This window comes from Sylvia atricapilla, chromosome 3 (genome assembly GCF_009819655.1).
Source record: "Sylvia atricapilla isolate bSylAtr1 chromosome 3, bSylAtr1.pri, whole genome shotgun sequence".
NCBI lineage: Eukaryota > Metazoa > Chordata > Aves > Passeriformes > Sylviidae > Sylvia > Sylvia atricapilla.
In genome coordinates, this window is record NC_089142.1 from 101,158,761 (window position 1) to 101,178,396 (window position 19,636).

Here is a 19,636-nt window from a genome sequence, read left to right on the forward strand (position 1 = left end):
CAGCTGTGCCGCTGTCTCCAGGGGCTGTTCGCTGGAGGGCATGTTCGCTGGAGCTTCCTGCCAGCGAACGCAAACAAAAGGAGGTTTCCTCTGCGTGCAAGAAGCATTTCTGGTTTTGTCGAGTGAAGACCACTAGTTCTGCGCTCTCCTGGCCCAGAAATCCCGATTTGCATGGGAGAAGCAGCTGGAGAAAGCTGCTCTTCAATTGTTTGGTTTCTTCTCATTGTTCAGTGTGTGGCCCTAAGGCCTCGTGTTTGCCAGGTTTTCATGCTCTGAAGACAGAATTGTTCGATCCCCAGCCCTGTCTGCAGTGGAAGAGGGAAACCAAACACGTCAGGCTGATGTCTCTTCATTATAATCTTTTTCATCTCTCTGCTGAATGAACGTGATTAAAATGAAAGGTGAAATTAGTGGGACTGATAATGTTTCAATTGAGTCTAATGGCTGTGCTCATATCGGTGCGTTTACTGTTATTAGGGTTTGTGCCTAAGTGCTTGTAAAGGGTCCAAGGCCACTGGAATGCCAAGAACGGGATCAAGCCAGGAGCTTGGTGGACGGGAGCCAACGCAGCGCCCTTGGCATTGGGGGCGGGTGCAGCTCCCCCCGAGTGCCTCTACCCAACCCTGTCATTAATCACTGGAGGGGCTGAAATCCCCGGGCAGGGACCATTCAGGCTGCGCTTTCACAATCTCAGTTTCTGCCCTGGTGGTTCAGGTATTCCTGTGCTCCTCCCTTTCTCCCAAGGGCTGAGCCTCGCTGAAGGACTCAGCTCCTCTGCTGTGACCCTGCTCTTCTGCTTTGCCCCCTTCCCATGCTCAGGAGTGAGAGGGGACCTTGTCCAAGCCCAAATGGTCTGGTTTAAAACCTTGCAGTAGCCATGATGTAGAAACGCATATTTTTCTTTCTCGGAGCCCGCCTGCAGGGGCAGGGAGGTGGTGTAATGGACGTGGGAGGGCAGGAGTGCCCAGAGGGGATGCTGCTGGGAAAACCTTTCCAGCTGGTGCTGGACAGAAGGACACGAGAAGATTTCAGTGCCCCGAGCACAAGCCTGGTGGCTGTGTCCATGAGACTCCCAAACGAAGAGGCAGAGGATGGGCTTAAGCTGAGGGAGAGGTTGATCAGGAGGGTTTCTCTGCTAGTGAAACCTGTGCTTGCCCGTAGCTTTGGTGCCATCTTTCCCGTGCCTGGTTCCTCCTTTGCTGGCCAGGGAATAGCGGCGCGGCCGCTCATGGAGGCGGGCCAAGCGCCAGGCAGGAAAGGGTTGGGTCACGCCTCAAGAAGACTGGAAAGCTCAAGGCCATTTCTCCCTTGGGCAAACAGCGCAGATCTGGATAATGATCTTGGATAACGTCTGCAGTCCATCTTTAGGGGGCATCTTTATCCTGGATTTCAAAGAAAATTCAGCTTGTGCAACTCCTGTGCTTCATCCACCCTCCACACTCTTTCACAGGCATTTGGCACCGTCTTTGATAAGGCTGCATTGCAGGCCCTGTCTCAGTAACACTTCCATGTTTATTTCCCTATTCCAGCCGTTCTGATAGATGAGGAGGAGTTCTGGCTGGGCTTTGTGCCATGGGTGGTTACTCTGGGTAGCATCCTGTGAAGAGAAGGGGTGGCAGTGTCAGCTCAACCCTGTATCAGCCACCAGAGAATCCAGAAAACAGGCTGCTCAGTTGTGGCGTTCCTTAGTGGCAGAAGAGAAAGGACTGAAGCCTCAGGAAACCTCTGCAAGATAAGAAGGGGAGAGAGAAAAGTTCAAACATAGCCCATTTTCAGGTTCGTGTCCTGAGCCACAGCCCCCTCCTGCTCCATTTGTTCTGTGTAATGTGAGGAACCAACCTTGCTTATCAAACTGCAAACGAAGAAAAAGATAATAATAATTTTAAAAATCATCCTAGAGGTATGTTTTCTCAGTTTTCTCCCAGGGTTCTGGTGAGCTGCTGGCTGCCCTTCCCTCTGCAGATGCAGCTCTCTCTCCCTCCCAGTGCATATGTGTGCGTGTGTGTGCTCACATGGGGAAACCCAGAGCTCTCCACTGGGACACAGGCTGCCTCAGTAGCAAAGCAGACAAAAAACCCCAAATCCTGAGTTCAGCCTAACCTAAGCTTGCATATGCTTAGTACAAGTGTGGGTACCTGCAAGGCTTTGCCAAGGTCTTGGGGTAGAGACAGAGCTGAGGAGGGGAGCAGGCTGTGCCTGCTGGAGTTAGCATTGATTTCCTCCTTATGGCAGTGCTAATCATAGCAGCAAAAGTAACTAATTGCTGTGTTGTAGGCACTTTTATCTCACCATCATATTTTTTCCCCTTCAAGAAACGGAATTATTCCTGTCCCTTGGCAACAGGGACAGACCTGGCTGTGGTGGTGTAGGCATTGATGGTCCACATGCATCCACCCTGGCCCTGCAGGAAATGTTTCTGTAGGATTTGCTGACCAGGGTAATGTTGTTGGTATTCAAAAGCACATTATGCAGAGGTAAAAATTGTAATGTAACTTTTTGTCTTCCTCCACTGTAATTTTGAGGTGTGACTGAGGGCTTCTCTGTGCATAGAAATTCCAAAAATAGTTTTAACTCATGAAATGTATGTATTTAAAAATGCTTTATTTTAAACAGGCCAGCCTCCTTTCCAGGCAGGTGGAGGTGTGCCTAGCTTGGGTGAGTTTTATTTTTTTGATGAGTGTGAATGGAGTGAAAGCCCTTGGAACTCATTGCATCTGTACCTGTACAGAAAGAAGGTCCATGAACCTCACCAGCAATTTGGATTAATTTTGTTGCTCCTCCCATTCAGACAAGCCCCAGGGATCTTTGATAGCTCTTCCCAGGGAGCTGGAGGGAAATAGATCTGATTGTCCTGAGATTTGAATGATGAAGTAAAGATAAACTAGAGGGGAAGATGACACAATTCTTATGAGCAAGGAGCACTGAAACTTTCCTTCCATTTGCAGGGCAGCCTGTGAAACAGTTACTTTGGATTTTAAATTCCCCATGCACTTCCTCCTTCCAGCAGTGAGGGCAGGAGCTCTGGGCAGACATTAGTGATTGCTAGCAGCTATATAAAACCTTGCTGGTTTTATAGCCGGGCTTGTGTGATTACATGTTAGCCAGCCAGCCCCAAGGACGTCATCAGGTCACCTCCAGCTAAATCAACTAAGGTGTGGGGTTGCTACCAGGTGCCAACACCTCCTACTGCCCTGGCCAGAGGGTGAAAAGGATTTTAAAAAGGAAAAGGGGCCCCCTGTGGCTCCAGACACCCCATGCTACTTCCCTGGTATCACCAGCATGAGGGATTAAGGAGTGTCTGGATGCCACCTCCCCACCTTATCTCTCCCCCTCTCCCCATGGCATGGGGTCCCTGCCCCTCGTTTTGGGGTGCTGCAGAGGGTACCTGGCCCAGGGAGTGGAGCCTGGCTCCCTCCTGCAAGTGCTTCTCCTGAGAGGGGGATGAAATGCAGACAGAGGCCAAAGTCTACCTGCTCTGCAGCAGGGAGAGGATGTAATCCCAGCATGTAATAATTATATTGGTGGCAATTGTACAGACCCTTGCTTGCGGCTGGCAGGAGGTGGGAACGGTGGCAGCGCTGCTAAGAACTGAGGGCTGGGGTGCTTTGGGGCCTAGGGTTGGGTTTTTTCTTTCCTGGAAATCATTGTAAAAGGCACTGAGAGGTCAAAACCATTGTGCATGGAACCCCAAAATGCTGCCAGGGTAATTCTGCAATCACCTTGCAGCTTGCAGGGCTGCTGCAAGACAGGAAGCTGTAGGGGGTCCTGGCCCCCAAAACAGGGTGAGCTGCATGCCCCAGCTCACATCCTCCCAGGGCTCTTCCATGAGGAAGAGGGATTCTTGAGCTGCAGCCATGAGTGCAACAGGGAGAGGAGGGCTCACCTGGGTGTGTTTGTAGGGGCCAGAGGCACCCATGGGTGCTGCAGCCAGCACTGAAGCCCCTCAGCAGTCAAACCAAGAGCCGTAAGGAAAAGGGCCTAGCTGGAAGCAGCACTACTGAACTCCCTAGGCAATTCCATGGGCAGCAGCTGTGTATCCCAGTGTTTCACTCTTCCTGGGCATGTTGGAGCTCTTGCTCTGCTGTAGCACAGGCAGGATGGGCAGGGACTCTCCAGCAGCAGTCCTGGATCCCCACTGGGAAGGAGCCCTCCCCCTGCACACATGACACCAGGATGAGGAGCAGGAAAGGTGCATCTCTAACATGGCAGTGTCTGAACAGGGGTTGAGACGTCCTGTTCCATCCCCTGGCCCTGCCTGGAGCTGTTTTGTGCTCGGGCTGGCATCACCACTGCCAGTGTCCAAGGCTATCCTGGTAGTCTTCCTTGTCAGGGAGGAACTGAGAGGAGTGCAGCAGAACCATCTTCTCTTTCTCCTGCTGCCAAAACCCGAGGGAGCTGCACTGCCTGGGTGCTTGGCCAGGGGTGGTAGCAATGGGACTGTCCCAGACAACCCAGCTGGGGACTGTTATTCCTTCTTCCAGCTAACCCCCTCTGCCCTTATCACTTCTTTCTCGCTCTAATAATCCTGCAAAAGAAGAGGGGTGGCAGGGAGAGCACCTAGCCCCTCCTGGAGGTTTTTGAAATGGTAAAGAAATGCTTGAACTCCATATGCATACAATGGGATTTATGGCAGCTGTCATCCAGCAGGAATGAGGAAGCCTTGGGGAGCCCCAGAGGTGCCATTTGTCCTTGTGGAGGGGACAGGGGATTTTCTACTGCCGTGGTTTGAGCTTGGAGGAGGATGGCAGACATGGAGGGGCTTGTGGGAGGAGGGAAGCACAGCTTATTATGCCATGCCAGCCGCAGGAAGCATGGGTTTCAAAGTCACACTCATCATTTTTAGGAACCTGGAAAGAGACTGAGTCAGCCCCCAGTTTTGTCTCATCCAGCTTTTTTCCACCAGCTTTTCACGGAGAGCTTTCCCCATCTTCCCAATTCCTGACAAATGCTTGTCATCCTGGTCAGCTAATGGGCTTCATATTCCTTTCTTGAGCTCTCAGCCTTCATGAGCACATCCTGGTGGGCATCAAAATGGGAACAGCAAGATGTGGTGATGATGAGTGGAGCATAATGCAAGGAAGGAAAATGCCTTTCACAAGGATAAAACTAGGGAGTGGGGTGTCAGCAGATCACCTGTGGTAAAATTTCCACTGCATTCCAGCAGCCCCCAAAAAGACTGAATTGGGAAGCTGCTCGTGTGGACAAACCCACCTGGCTGAAGCTTCCTGTGATCTGCCAGAGAGAATCCAAAATCCAAACAACTGGGCAGGAAGAGTGAGAGGTTGCTGCCCCATCTTTTCACTGTTCACACGGCTGTGGGGTTTGGTGTGTAGCGGTGTCTCTTGTGAAGATACCAGGAGAAACACAGGGCATTGAAGGGCACCACAAGTAGTGACTGGTTACTGGAAGAGGCTGGAGGGGCTCTCACTTGCGTGGAAGTTTTTGGAAGTTAGAGCCCATGTGGATTTGGTGATGTTTAATAAAGGTGATGTATTTTGAGGCACAGCAGAAACATTCAGAGGAAGTAGCTTTCTGTCCAGTGTTTAGCTACTGACTTGCAGGATACTCCTGGGATTTCACTACCTTTGGAACCTTCACTACTGTATCAAACTTGGTAGGAACACACTGAAATTCCCAGGGAGGAAACACTGGGCAGTGGGATTGCAGGAAACCAAGCAACAGAAAAAAACAAGCCAGACAGTGCAGGCAAAGCTGGCAAGGGGTTTCAGAAATCTCCAGACACAGATGCTCATCACCTTTCCATGTCAGTCTGAGACCTCGGGGCTCTGCTGACCACCTTGTGAGAGTGGACATCTCTCCAAGAGGGTCACTGTCCTCCCAGAGTGGTGCTGGACCATGTGTAGGGAAAATGAGACACAAAAGATCCTCCAGCAGCCTCTTACCCCAAGCTCAGGGCCATGGATAGCACCGAGGAGGATGCTCGGGGGATGCTGCTGGGGTCTAACACCTGCCACAGACCTCACAGAGGGGCCATTTCCACAGGGAGTGGGACCTGTAGGCTCGGTGGAAACCCATGGTGATGCTGCATGCCCCGAGGAAGCAGAGCCACAGCGAATGGGTGGCCAGAGAGACAGTGCTGAGCCGGCTGGGGACACTGGGAAGGAAGTGGAACTCTAGGTGGAGAAAGACAGGGAGGCGCCGGGAGTGGCATGGGCCGTGGGAGGCAGGGAGACAGGAGGCCGGTGAGTCAGCCCGGTGGGGTGCTTTGAAACGCGGCAGGGAAGCGCAGGCAGGGCAGGTTCTGCCGCAGCCTGGGGAGCCATCTCCCCCCAGCTGGCACCTTCTCCATCCCTCCCTGCACAGTCAAGGAAAGCAGATTGCCCTCCAAACTGGGACAGCCTGCAGAGCCACTGTTCCCTCCTTCCAAGATAATGCTGGCATGGAGCCACTCTGGTTTCTGCTGCTGCAGTGAAGTGTTTCCTCATCTAAGTGGGAGTGCTGCCAAAACCTGGCTTGGAGGCAGGGCTTTCCAGTGGCCAGGCTTGGCCTCAGAGCTGGCAGCACAGAGGCCAGCAGGAAGCACAGAGGGTGACCAGGGTAGTAGCTTTGCTCTGCCAGCCCATGCCACCCCAGCAGTGTTCACATTCCCCTCACCTCCACAGCACCACGGGCCAGTGTTCACTCAAACTCCATGCTTTGGGTGAGAACCTGCCCTCGGAGACAAGAGCAGCCCCTCGGGCAGGGCATGGTGTGTGCTTGCAGGTGGCTGCTGAAACTCGGCTGAATCACCCCCGCTGCCGCAGGCATGTGATGGAGTGTGGGCAGGACTGGAGCATCTCCGGGTAGATGACTGGATCATCTACCTCGGCTCTTCACAGACAGATGCTGAGCTGCAGCACAGAGACAGCCAGGTGGAAGGAAAGCTGGGGCTGGAAGCAGCATGTGTCCAAGGAGGAAGTTTCTTCCAGAGCAGGGGAAAATGTTGCTTTTTTCTGTGGGCTTTCAAGACACAGTCCTCGGAGGTCCTCACAATCCTGAGGAAAGACCCTATGGCATGCTTGACCTCCAATGGATAATCCAAGGAGGCAGGAGGTTGGAAAAGGCTGCACAGGAGATACTCTCCCTTGCTTTAATCTTGCTTTGGTAGCAATGAGAGCATCTTCCTTCAGTGAACCTCTCTCTGTGACATGTCTGGGATGTGACCCCAGGGCTCCTGGTGGTGCCCACTCCTGGGTGTTGCACTGGGCTTTGTGCTCACCATCCCACCATGGATGGGGACACATGCAGCATTTCAAGCAAGGGATGTCACACCAGGATGTGTCTTGCAAAGGACTAAGCAATGTTTTGACACCCAGAGTCCTTCCCATCTCTCTGAAAATGCCTCTTGAGAGCAGCATGGAGGTTCACCAGCCGAGGGAGTGTCAGCTGAGTTTTTGTGTGACTTGCAGTGACCCAGGTGTTCCAGCCCTGGTGCGTCAAGAACACTACAGACCCTGAAGATGAAGGTTCAACTTCCCAAGGGTATGAAGCTGTGGACTTTCCTTAATGGTCAGTAAAGTTGTATAAATCTCTTCACCTGAGTTCTACTAGGAGCCAGAAACCAAAGGCTGCATGGCCAAGCTGCTGTACCAGCCACATTCTCATCTCCATCTGGCTTGGTTGGGCTCAAAATCATGAGAAATGGCCAGAAAAAGGGTCCTGTGTGACTGCTCACAGCCTTGTGGGCGGAGTACCCTTAGCTCCTACAGGTGGATGTGCTGGACTCCCTCCATTCCCAGTGCCAGAAGAGTGGTGGCTGGGGGCAAGATGCCACTGGGAGTTGAGCAGGAAGGTTCCTTTGCTGTATTCCATGCTAAAGGCATTGCCCTGGCACTGCTGAGAGACTGTGCCTTTCAGCAATGCTCCGCTCTGACAGCTGTGCAATCAAACCCTCATCCCTGCCCAGGCCATGCCCCTTTGCAGTCTCATCATGCTGATCGTGGTGAAAAGTAGCCCAGGCAAGAAGAACGGACAGGGCTCCCTGGGATCACAGCTGTAATGTTCCCTGTTCACAGATCAAACTGAATCGTCCCCTGAGCAGTGCCTGCCTTACACTTCCTTTCCTGAGCATCTCTCCCTTTGCTCTTCTCAAGCTCAGCTCCACCCTTGCTCCCTACATGCAGGTCCTTGCCCCCTATATCCAGGTCCTTGCCCCCAAGTATGTTGTCCCCACTCCTTCCTGGATGCCACATCAACAGGGTGATGCTGGCAGTGACATGGGGTCCTCCAGAATGTGGGGCATGAGTCCCCTTGTCCTTTGCATGTGACCACCAATCCAACCCCACACAGAGATAGTTTGGGAACAGTGGTATGTGATTGAGACAGTGACACGCAACTGGTTCTTTCTTTGATCCTATCTCTCTCTCCTCACTCCCAAATGATCTGGGTGAAATGAAGCACATTTTAGTAGTCAAATCCATAATGTGCTTTGACCCTATGGGGCATTTTGTACATTCTGTACATTTAATTTGGTTTACACCCAAAATATTAACTTAATGTGCTAGATTTTCTCCCACACCCAAGGAATGCCAGAAACAAAACATGATCCTACAGAAATGTTTGCACCATTACCTCATTAGCATCATTATTTATCAAGTTTAATTATGGTGAGAAGTTGTACATGCAACATTGCTCCAGTAGCAGTATGAGGACATGGCCATCCAGTAATGTCTATGGGCTGCCTAGCTGAAGACAAGGATCCCCAAAAATCCCACTTCATGGTGCTGCATGTGCCTCCCTGCAATAGTGTTGGTAGGATCATGCTGTGAGCACACTCCTCAGGCTCCTCTAGGTTATAAAACATCAAAGAATGGTATTTGTTGGAAAGGCAGTATCATTTTCATATAGGCCAAGCCACACCAACAGTCAACAGTCTGCATTTCCATCTGGTAGCTCAGCATGTAGGTAGCCCACTGCCATTGGAATGCTCTCCTTCATGGAGCTGGTACCTCTCCACCCAGCTTCTCTTGCCTTGCCAGAGGCTGCAGGACTCTCTCTCCACTCTGTGTCTCCAGTGGTGCTGGGCACATCTCAGCCCTGACCACTGGTGTCAAATCTCCAGAGCTGATTATACTATTATTATTGTTGTTGTTGTTGTTCCTGATTCAGCCATGCTTGTCTGCACGTCTGCACTTGGAGCACCCAGTGGAAGTGAAGTGTGTGCTCCAGGACCTCATTAAATGAGAACCTCAAAGCAGGATTTGAGACAGCCCAGATGACAATGAAGTTGTCTCAGCAAGCTCTTGGCTTGGGAGTGCTCTGATTAATGTAATTTGCTACCTCTTTCTGCTTAAAAGACAAGGAGTCGTTAAAATAAAAGAAACCTCAAGTTAAAAGCACTGAAAAAAAAAAAATCAATCAAGCCCCACATAGCTGTATTTTGTCCTGGAGCGAAATCTCAGACATAACAGAGAAATTACATAGCCTGAAAGAGGAACAGAAAGGAAAGGTTTTATGTGCGGTCTTGCTGAGGTATTGCCCGAAGCCATGCTGAGGTGGCTTCTCACCGGGTACCTCCAGAAACTGTAAACTCCCCACAGGAGTAGGGGGAGCAAGTACATGCTGGGATACCCTACTGGAAATGCAGATCGCTGGAGGAGCTCTCTGACAGTGCATCACCTGATGTGTGCCTGGAGCTTTACCCCTGGGGCTCCAGGCTGTCCCACAGCCTCAGTCTCAGACCCCCACAAGAACTAATGCCCAGAAGACTAATGGGGATGTGCATCCAGCAAAGCTCTTTCATTTGGCCGTGATATTTGAAGGCGTGTTCCTTTCAGAGGCTCCGTGTCCAGCCCCTGAATTAAATCTTGGTCTCAATGAAACCGACAGTGAAACTCCCATCAATTCCCCCCGGTCTGTGCTCTGTCCTGTGGGAGGAAAGCTGCGCCCTCGGAGAGGAGTGACTCAGTTTGAAAGGCCTCTTCTTCATGTGGGGAAACAGCTCCTGGTGCTCATTCCCGCAACTGCTCTAACCCGGTGCCGTCTTTGCCGCAGAGATGAACTTGCAGAGGGAGGCACCAAGTGCGTTTCCACTGCTTTTAATAAAAAAGCAGATTGAACAGGAGGAGGGAGAAGGAATCCCTGAATGTTGTTAAACACCCAAGGCCACGCCAGGCGCAGGCTCTGCTCTGCTCGCAGACTTCTTGTGGGTTTTCTTCTGTTTCTTTTGCTTCCTTCCCGATACCCTAACCTCTTGTCTTTGTTTCATTTCCACTTTGGGAAATGGGGGAAGACGATAAGAGGCAAATAAAAAAAAAATTAAAAAAAAAAAAAAAAAGGAGAGAAAAAGGCTGTGACACGTTTTTAATTTTAAATCAATGACTGAAAAAATAATAATTTTATAAAATTCTTTTTTTTTCGGAGCAGAAGAAAGGCTAGTCATTAAGAAAAAACAGTAACGAATTTCTCTTCCTGCTGCTGCCCCGAGGACAGCTCGGCCTCTTTCCCGGCGCCTCGGCAAGTCTTTCCCTCGACGGGCTGTTCCGGGGGCTCTCCGCTCAGCCCTCATGGGCAGCGGGACCCGCATTCGCGAACGAGGAGCAACCCCGGCCCCCATGGCCGGCAGGACATGCCACTGCGGCAGCGGACACAGGGGCAGCGGGTCCGGCCCGGAGGGGGCTCCGCCGGCGGGGCGCGGGCAGGCGGCAGCGGCGGGGCTCTGTCCTTGTTTGGGGTTTTGGTTTGGTTTTTGGTTGGGGTTTTTTGGTTTGTTGAGGTTTGTTTTGGGGGGTTTTGTTTGTTTGTTTGTTTTGGTGCTTTTTTTTGTTGTGTTTGGGGGTTTTTTTTTGGTTGGGGTTTGTTTTTTTTTGTTTGTTTTTGTTTTTGGGTTTTTTTGGGGGGGTTGGTTGGTTTTGGGGGTTTTTATTTTCTTTTTCAGACGTTAAATTCTTTCGCAAACATTCATGCCTTAGGAAGGGCTGGAACAAAGCTCAGCTGCTCGAACCGGTCGGACAGGTAAGCAGACTTGTTGACACCGTTATGTTTGCAGCACGCATGCTCCTTCCCAAGTTTCCTGGTGCATTTTTCTATTCCACCTTATAAAACTTTCCTCCCCCCCCCCCACCCTCTCCCCTCTCCTCCCCTCCCCTTCCCCTCCCCGCGCCTCAGCGGCTGTGCCCGGTGTGTGCGGTCCCGCTCCCCCGGACGGCAGCGCAGCTCTCGCGCCCCGTCGGGCTGCGGGCGGGCGGCGGGGCTGAAGGCGCCGCTCCGCTCCGTGCCCAGCCGTGCCCCCTGCCCTCGCCATGCCCAGAGCCTTCCTGGTGAAGCGCCGGAGCCCGCAGCCGGCGGTCCGCAGCTGGGATGGACTGCCCGACGAGGAGAGAGCCGACACCTACATCCCAGGTACGGCGCCGGCGGCCGCCGCCCCGCGCCGGGCGCCGCTGGAAGGAGCAAGAGGGAGCGGGGACCCCGCGGACCGCGGAGGGGGCGATTTGGGGAGGGAGCTTTGCTGGGCCGGGGCAGCCCCGAGGGGGCGGGCGGCGGCTTCGAGAGAGCTGGGCGCAACGCGGTGGAAGGGACACGGACTACGCTCGGGGGAAATGTCCCCGGGCAGCGGCAAGCGGCAGGGTTGCCAGCCCCGCCGAGCCACGCTGCCCCCATGCCTGGCAGCGTCTGCCACCCCGGGGAGCCTCCGGGGATGGCGGGGCGGGGAGCTGGGGGGAGCGTGTGTGTGTGTGCGTCCAGGAAGGTGGGAAACCTCGTTTGCATGAGAAAAGTGGCTGGGAGAGGAGAAGGAAGGACCCGGGCGGGGGGGGGGGGGGGGGGGGGGGGAGGAATGATGTACTTCTGGCCTCCCCCTCTCCTCCTCCTCCCGTTCCTCCTGCCCTTGCCCGAGGTATAACGGGAAGGCGGCGGACTGGCTTGTTTGAACTTTGGGACCGTTCGTGTTTGAGTTTCCGATTGCAGCGTGAGCCGGGGATCCTCCCCCGTCGCCAGCGGCCCGCCCGCAGGTTAAACGCCGGGGCCCGCCGCCTCCCTCCCCAACCCTGCCCGCGGCTCGGGGGTCTCCCTGCTTTATCTCATCTTCGCCCCGTTGCAGGTGAGATCGGCTGCGTGCTGCTGGGCTATGAAGATAGCTGCAGCCTGGAGAGCAGCGGCAGCTGCGGGACCCGGGACGCCGAGCCCAGTGACCCGCCGACACCCCAACCTGCCCCCGGCGAGCTGGGCACGGGCGGGGGGATGCTGCTGGACCTGGCCATCAAGCGCCCCATGGTCAGGTCAAAAATCAAGGTAATCGCCCGCACCCTAGCCATCTCTTCTCTGGGTGACCCCAGTTCAAGGTCAAGGCCCAGCTGCTGCCCAGTGACACCAGGTGACAACAGTCCTTTGGGGTCTCTCTGCTAGTGGTGACAGCACCTGTCCTGCACACCGAGGTGGAGGCCTGGGAGAGCAGCCGGCCACAGGATGGCAGCAGCAAAGCCTCATAAGCAATGTGCCATAATCTTCCAGTGCCCTTTGCCTTCTCTTATCCTTGCCTGGGACTTGCTGCCCCTGACCTGCTTGGCTCAGGTACCACAGGAGCTCTGAACCCAGCCAGGAGGGACCAGCCCTGGCAGCTAGGAGTCATGCCTCATGGTGTGTGGGTGGATCCTTAGCGTGGGGCCTCCTTAATAGCTGCCTTCTAGGTTGTACTCAACCCTTCACCGAGAAGGGCTGGGGTGACTCTTCATGCTGCCCTCCTCCCACCTTGACCTATCAAGAAAGCAGCTCAAGGTTCTCCTCCATAGCTGTGAAAGACCATTGTCATCTTGAGGTCGACTTGCAGGCTTGGGTGAAATGAAGCAATCCACTGACTTTGCTGAAGAGCTTCTCTGCTGCATGGGCAGGAGCTCTGGCTGTCTAGGTGTTCCCTGGGCAGAACCAGCAGAGCAGCACAGTGATTTCCCTCCCAGGGCGGAGAAGGCAAATTGCTCATGATGTCTCAGGTCCTCGTGGTACCTGAGAACTCAACACCGAGCTCCCAAATAGGCCACATCACTCTCTCTGAGCATCCAGGGTCCTCTCAGCAGAGGTGGAGCCCGGCCAAGCTAGAGCCAGAAGATGTGTTTATCACTGGTAGTTAACAGCTCGTTAAACCCTAGGTGCTGCTTTGGTGGATGGAGCTGTAAAAATTACCATTGTCTGTGTCAGACTGACAGCTTTTCAGTCACCGTGTTCTTAAGTCTCATCATAAGGTTTCACCCCGATTATATGCAGCTGCTTGAGGTGGAGTCATAGCCCTGTTGCCCAACAGATTCTTCCCAGATGGCTCCCCCTCCAGTTTCACACCTCGTGGTTTCACAGCTGCTGTTTTCTTTAATCTTTCTTTACAATTTCGAGTAGCGTTGCTTCAGTAGTAAGCAGAGAAGGACCAGGAAAAATAACTGGCTCTTCAGGAGAAAGAAACCCCAGATGTATTCCTATCTTTGTGAAAAGGCTGCCCTACTGCTGTTTGACCTTAACCTACTTTGCATAATTTGACCTGTGTTATTCGTGACTGTCACAGCAAAACCTTGTTTTCAGCAGAGCTGGGGTTTTTCAGCCGATGGATGTGTGCACATTGTCCTATCTGCTCTGCTGGCTTTCCCTCATCCCGGGTGTCGAACAAGAGGGCATGTCCATGTGTTCCACCAGGAATAATTAAACCAGCAGCACAGTATTTACATTTTCCAGACATTAAGCCTTCCCTCTGAGGAATGATCTTCCCAGGGGCTGAATCATCAGTGTCTTCTTTAGTCAAGTTATGTCACAGTGTTGGCAGAACGCTTTTGGCGCTAGGAGCAGGAATGAGATTACCCCCTAATGTCACTTTGCTGTTAATTAATGACGAGGACATCAACGGGGGAAGATTAGGACCATTGTTTCAGTCTCTGCTGAGTCAGCACAACGTGCCTTGGGTTTATCTCTCCAAAACTACCTTTTTTATCACTGCTGGCTGGTTTTTGATGGACCTGGAGCAGTTGGAGGCATGACTAGAAGGCAGCACATAAAACAGCTCTCACACACCAGAGAGGATTTCCCTTCTCCATCCAGGATATCAGCTGAGTGCAGGAGCAAACACATGCGTGGTCCCACAGAAAGGTGCTCATAGTCTAAGCCTTTGTGTTCACGGGTGTAGCTGGATAAGGGTTGCTACCTCTGTAAGGGAACCACAAGACAAAATTTATTTTAACCCCTGAATCCAAGCTGGCCAGAGATGCCTCAGTCCCAAACTGTGCACATGAAGTCCCCCACTTGATTTCAAGGTAAGCATGAAGGTTTCACCCAGCAGGAAAATCTCGAGTGCTTTCACTTTTCATTTTTAATATACCCCCTCCTTTTTTTAATGCCACAATAAGCCTTGCTTGTTTTGCTTCTGTTGGTCCTCTGTTGTTCATCTCAATGCTCATGCAGTCCTCTCCCACTCCTCAGTTCACCACTGGCAGCTGCAATGATGCTGCTCTGCATAGCTGTGAACTGTGTGGCAAAGGCTTTCGCCTGCAAAGGATGCTCAACCGTCACATCAAGTGCCACAGCCAGGTGAAGAGACACTTGTGCACCTTCTGTGGAAAAGGCTTCAACGACACCTTTGATCTGAAAAGGCATGTCCGGACCCATACTGGTGAGAATTCGTTCCCCGGGGACCTGTGGGAGGCTCTGTGGAGAAGGGGTGGGATGGAACAAGGACAAGGAGAGGGTGAGGGTAACCTGGCCAGATCATAAGGGGAAGACATGAATGTGGACAGAGAAAAGTCCTGGGAATTATGAAATCTGAGAACTATTGCAATCCATGTGAAGCAGCGAGGGTGCACGACCTGTCATCCACACTTGTGTAGACACAGCCCCGTGCTGCCATGCCTGAGGCAGTGAGGCTGGGATAACCCCCCCGGATAACCTGCCTGGGATAACCACTCCTGAATAGCGTATCACTGCACAGTTATCCGTGCAAAGCGATGAGTGGAGGAAGGAGCTCGATGAAAATGCTTTGCCCTCTAGAGGCAAGGAGCAGCAGTTTCCTGGGGATTTTGCAGTTGAGAGCCTTGCCAGCTGATTGCTGCACAGGAAGGGAATTCTGGGTTGATTTTGGAAATGTCTGGAAGAACCAGAATGTGATTCATGCTGTGCCTCCCCCAGGCTGGAGGATATGCTGTGGCCACTCTGCAGTGGGGTCAGTTCCTGAGTCCATGCCAAATCGCAGTGATTATGTTCCTGTAGCCTCAAATCCAGCTCACTTTTCCCAGAAGTTCTTACCCCAGCCTGCAGTAGGGAGAAGGCTGCCAGTTTGATTGGCTTTTTTTCTTACCTTTGTGGAAGCAATGTCTTAAATAAACATCAACCCCATCCTCATCAAGGGCAATGCTTCCTGGTGGCCCGAGCTAGCTGTGTTCAGCAGGCTTTGGTTTTGCACTGTTGGGCACCCAGAAGTTGCATCCACCACATCTTACAGGCACATCCCATCTTTTCAGATGTGTGGTCACCCAATGGGAGCTGGAGATTATTTGGGCTTGCTCTGCAGAGCCCCATTAACCAGGTGAACTGCTAGAAGTGCCACAAAGATATTGTTAGGCAGGAGCTCTTTCTAAGTAGTAGAGCCCCCCAAAAAATGACACCTGTTTGGGTGGGAAGGCATTGCCTGGAGCCAATGCTTTGGGCTGTTTGGGGTTGTTTGCAAAGCTTTCATGTAAGAAGGAGAGCTGCCACTGGGGTATGGCTGGAGTGTAGAGTCAGTACTTCCAAAATAAGTGTTTTTTCAAGCTGTCCCCTCATCAAAGAGTCAGAAAATAAATCCAGGAAGGTCTCTGGTCAGAATAATTTAAAATGATTCCTAAATGATTTAAAATGATTCCTAAGTGATGAAGTTCCCAAGCCCTGATGGGCTGTGCCATCCTGGCACTATCCTTTCTGTGCTTGTGCTCCTGCCTGCAGAGTGGCTGGAGCAGGCACCAAGGATGGTGGAGGTTTCAATTGCTTTCAAATGAGCATGAAAGTGCTTTCTGTGTGTGAATTCTAATGAAGGTTGGGCTTTCTCTCCAACTGCAGTTTAATGGAAATGAAGAAATTTCACAGCATCAGGCATTAGGAAACTTTTGTCTTGATAGTTTAATCTGGTGCACTGGGATAACCTCTTTTAACTAAACAAAAATGCAGTTGAGATGATGCTTATTGGAACTTTTAATAGCTTGGATTTCTGGTAGAAAGACCAGCTCCTGCCTGGTAACTTAATGCAATCACAAAATTACAACTGTTTGAACAGACCAGTCTGGTTTAACCTTTTCTGCCTGGCTCATAGGTCTGATCTTCCAGATCCTGGCATTCCACTTTCCCTGGGGAAAAGAGGGGATTAGGTCACTCCTTATATCAGTTTTAAGAGGAGTCTTTGCTTGGAAACTTACTGATCTAGTCAGTACATAGAATTCATGCTGGGTTAGGTTCTTTCAAGTGTTGCAAAATCCTCAGCTCTTTAAGCACTGGGGAGGCGTGATTGTTGTTAAATCAGTGTTGATTGGAGTAAAATTGATTTTTATGGTGTTGGTTGTCTGGGCTTTCAAACTACAAGTAACTTTCTTCTCCCTCCTCTGGAAACACACAGTTATTTCTTTCATCTTCCTGCACTTCTCTTCTAGAAATTTGTTATCTCATCAGATCTGTACTGTATCAAAGCACTTGGGATTGCTGGACATTCACTGCTGGACATTCATTAAACCAAAAAAGAAAAGTTAACATCTTACCAAGACAGAAGTTTTCATTCATTATAAAAGCTGAAACTGATAGTTTTATCTAAGCACAGGACTTCAAATAGTCAGGGGTCTAAATTAAGTTTTGCAGGAGTTGATAATGGCTGCCTTAGGACCAAACCACTGATGGGCATCAGTCATCCCCAGTGTTTGCCTGCACCTTCTCAAAACATTCTTAAGTTTTTCATGCTTAAATTTATCAACCCATTCCTGAAACCTTAGCCTGAAAGTAGGATGTTTTGTTTAGAGAGGCAGCTCCTTGGGGCTGCTGGATACATTCTCAGCAGCTGATGTCCAGAGCCTTGCTCTTGGCTGGCTGTAGGAAACGAGTCAGAATACAGGTGACATAAGAAGTAACCCCCATCTTTTCCCACTGTAGGCATTCGTCCTTACAAGTGTGAGGTTTGCAACAAGGCCTTCACACAGCGCTGCTCGCTGGAGTCGCACCTGAAGAAGATCCATGGCGTGCAGCAGCAGTACGCCTACAAGCAGAGGAGGGACAAGCTGTACGTGTGCGAGGACTGCGGCTACACGGGCCCTACGCAGGAGGACCTGTACCTGCACGTCAGCGGTGTCCACCCCGGCAGTGCCTTCCTGAAGAAAACCTCCAAAAAACTTGCAGCTGTTCTGCAAACCAAACTGAGCCCCATCCTGCAGAGGAACTCCAAAGAGGATGGCAAGGACGAGTGACACGGGGGCTCACAGCACTCGGCAGGAATGAAGTTTACATGTAGGACTATATATATTATTTTTTTAAGAACCATTTTGAAAGAAACAGCTGAAGTTAAAGGGATGCTTTTGTTAACAGGACTCTTTTGATGTTGGTAAAACCTCAGCCTGACAGAAATATTCCCATTTGTGATGGAAACATCAAGACTTTTTTTTATCTGGCTAATAAAAATGGAATGCTTGCAAAGGCTATCGCCTCTCGGATGGAGTATTTACTGAACTGACACTTGGGCACCCTGTTTTCTCTTTCAACTCTACCACAGGTCTGAACACCTCTGACAAATGAGTTCACCTTTCCCCAGTGTGTTTTGTAAAGTTAATAACTGTTACCTCCCATGCAAATTACTTATGAGAGGTTTGGGTGAAAAGTGTTGGGGAAGAGTGCTACTTCTAGATGGTTCTACGCAACATTAATTAAAGTGCCTTAAGAACAGGAGTGCATTGTATCAGCAAATGAGTCAAAATGTGCAAATACTCTTAGTTCTGCCCCCTCTGCAGTCTGCTAACAATTTATGGAAGTGTGATCCATGGTGAGCTGAAACTCTTCCCAAAGGATGCATAACATTTTCTTCCCAAAGTTTCTCTACTAGCAAATGACATTATTCTAGGGCAGACCTTTGGTTGCTCTCAAGTACTTGAAACCATGAACTTTTATAATTTTCACTTGTTTTCACTTGATAAATGTGTGAAATCCTAGCTCTGATTTTCCTGGACTTGCCATGCTCACTTTGAGGATTATTACCAGATCCTCTTAACATACACCAATAGCAACCCAGAAATCCAAAGAAAGCACTGTAATGACTTTAAAATAAGTATTTTCTGCCATGATGAAATGCAATTTTGTGCATATTTTATGATGTGTGTGTTTGTTTTTTTTTTTCCTCTTTTATAATCAAATGCCCGTTCATTAATACAACAATGCAGTGGAAAGGGGGACTGAGCCTGTGTCTGCTTCAGGAGATCAGTGTGAAATTGCAGATGCTGATCTGGCTGCTCCTCTGTGACCTCTATCAGTGTTAAAGGCTCCTCCCACCTAAAATACAAAGTCAGGCTTAGCAGGACTTCCAGTCATTGCTGCTAAAATGAGACATTTTGAGCAACTTTGCGAGAATTGTTAAAAAATCCTTTCAACTTCCTTCAGTTTTGTTCAGGCACCTGCTTGGGTTTTTGTGGGGAAAAGATTCTAGGGGTCTCAATGCATTCCTAAGGATATTAATACTTAATTCAGCTTGAAAACAAGGATAATAAAGTGATGCTACTGTGTTAAGAACAAATTTATCCTATGTAGCAGAAAAGTTTGTAGAATACTTTAATAAATCGGGAGTTGCTGGGGAAAAGAAAAAGGCATCTGAGATAGATTAGAAGACCCTGACTTTGCAGAAAGGGCTAAAGCTTGTGCATTGGTCCCCAGGTCTTATAACTGAGCAGTATAATGGGAAGGTTGCTCACTCTGCAATGGGATTAATGTCCACCTCACTGGATGGCATTTGTGTGCTCAGCTCTGCTGAAACCTCTGCCCTTCTCCTGGCACAGCAGAGCTGTGGCTGAAACTCTTCCTCTCCAGCCAGAGATATGTTTTGTGTGTGTACCTGTGTGCATGGGTCGGTTTTTATCCCTCCTGCACCACATGTTGCTTTTGCTCTCCCTTGTGTCACTGCCACATCACATCCCTGCTGACAGAATCACAGGCAGTGAGGTGAGCACAGAAAGGACTCACAACAAAAGAGAATGGGAGCAGGTAGCACAGCACAGGGAAAAACCCATCCTGGATGGAGAGCAAAGTTTAGGGGAGCTGGATGTTACAACTGAAGTAACTGCCCTGGGTGCTCAGCAGGTTTTTCTGCAGAGGACAGGCAGTACCTGTAGCAGTGCCCTGGGCACATCACTTTAACAGTCTGGCAACTTAATTGAAACTGGTCACAAAGTGTGTTTAGGTTTGTGTGACACTGGTGACAGCCACCTGCCAGTACTGTTACAGAAAAAAACGAGCTTGTGCTGCTCCAGAAATGCTCCACAGCTGAGCCAGGGATGCCCAAAGCAACAGCCAGGCTTTCGGAAGTGCCAGACGTGAGTGACTCACCGGTGCTGTCTGCCTCCTCCTAGTTCTCTGATGTACACACTCAGCTGGGACTTAGGTTTACAAACTGGCTTTGCTGGCAGCCTTCCTCATGTACAGGGCTCTGGCTGATTTTCTTGAAGCTTAGGGGTTGGTCATA

At 50.8% G+C, this 19,636-nt stretch overlaps 1 protein-coding gene across 1 annotated transcript; it reads left to right on the forward strand.

The window, feature by feature from the left end:
- Window positions 1-11,124: 11,124 nt before the first annotated feature.
- On the forward strand, window positions 11,125-18,732 carry OVOL2 (ovo like zinc finger 2). The gene is made up of 4 exons (XM_066316422.1): window positions 11,125-11,340; window positions 12,038-12,228; window positions 14,389-14,578; window positions 17,071-18,732. The coding sequence occupies exons 1-4, from the start codon at window positions 11,241-11,243 to the stop codon at window positions 17,379-17,381; spliced, it is 792 nt and encodes a 263-aa protein (XP_066172519.1). The 5' UTR covers window positions 11,125-11,240; the 3' UTR covers window positions 17,382-18,732.
- Window positions 18,733-19,636: the final 904 nt, after the last annotated feature.

Excerpts from the sequence above, each read along its gene's own strand:
- OVOL2 (XM_066316422.1), top strand. The coding sequence starts at position 11,241 with ATGCCCAGAGCCTTCCTGGTGAAGCGCCGGAGCCCGCAGCCGGCGGTC. Across the intron at positions 11,341-12,037 it reads AGCCGACACCTACATCCCAG|GTGAGATCGGCTGCGTGCTG; the intron begins GTACGGCGCCGG and ends GCCCCGTTGCAG. Across the intron at positions 12,229-14,388 it reads TGGTCAGGTCAAAAATCAAG|TTCACCACTGGCAGCTGCAA; the intron begins GTAATCGCCCGC and ends CCCACTCCTCAG.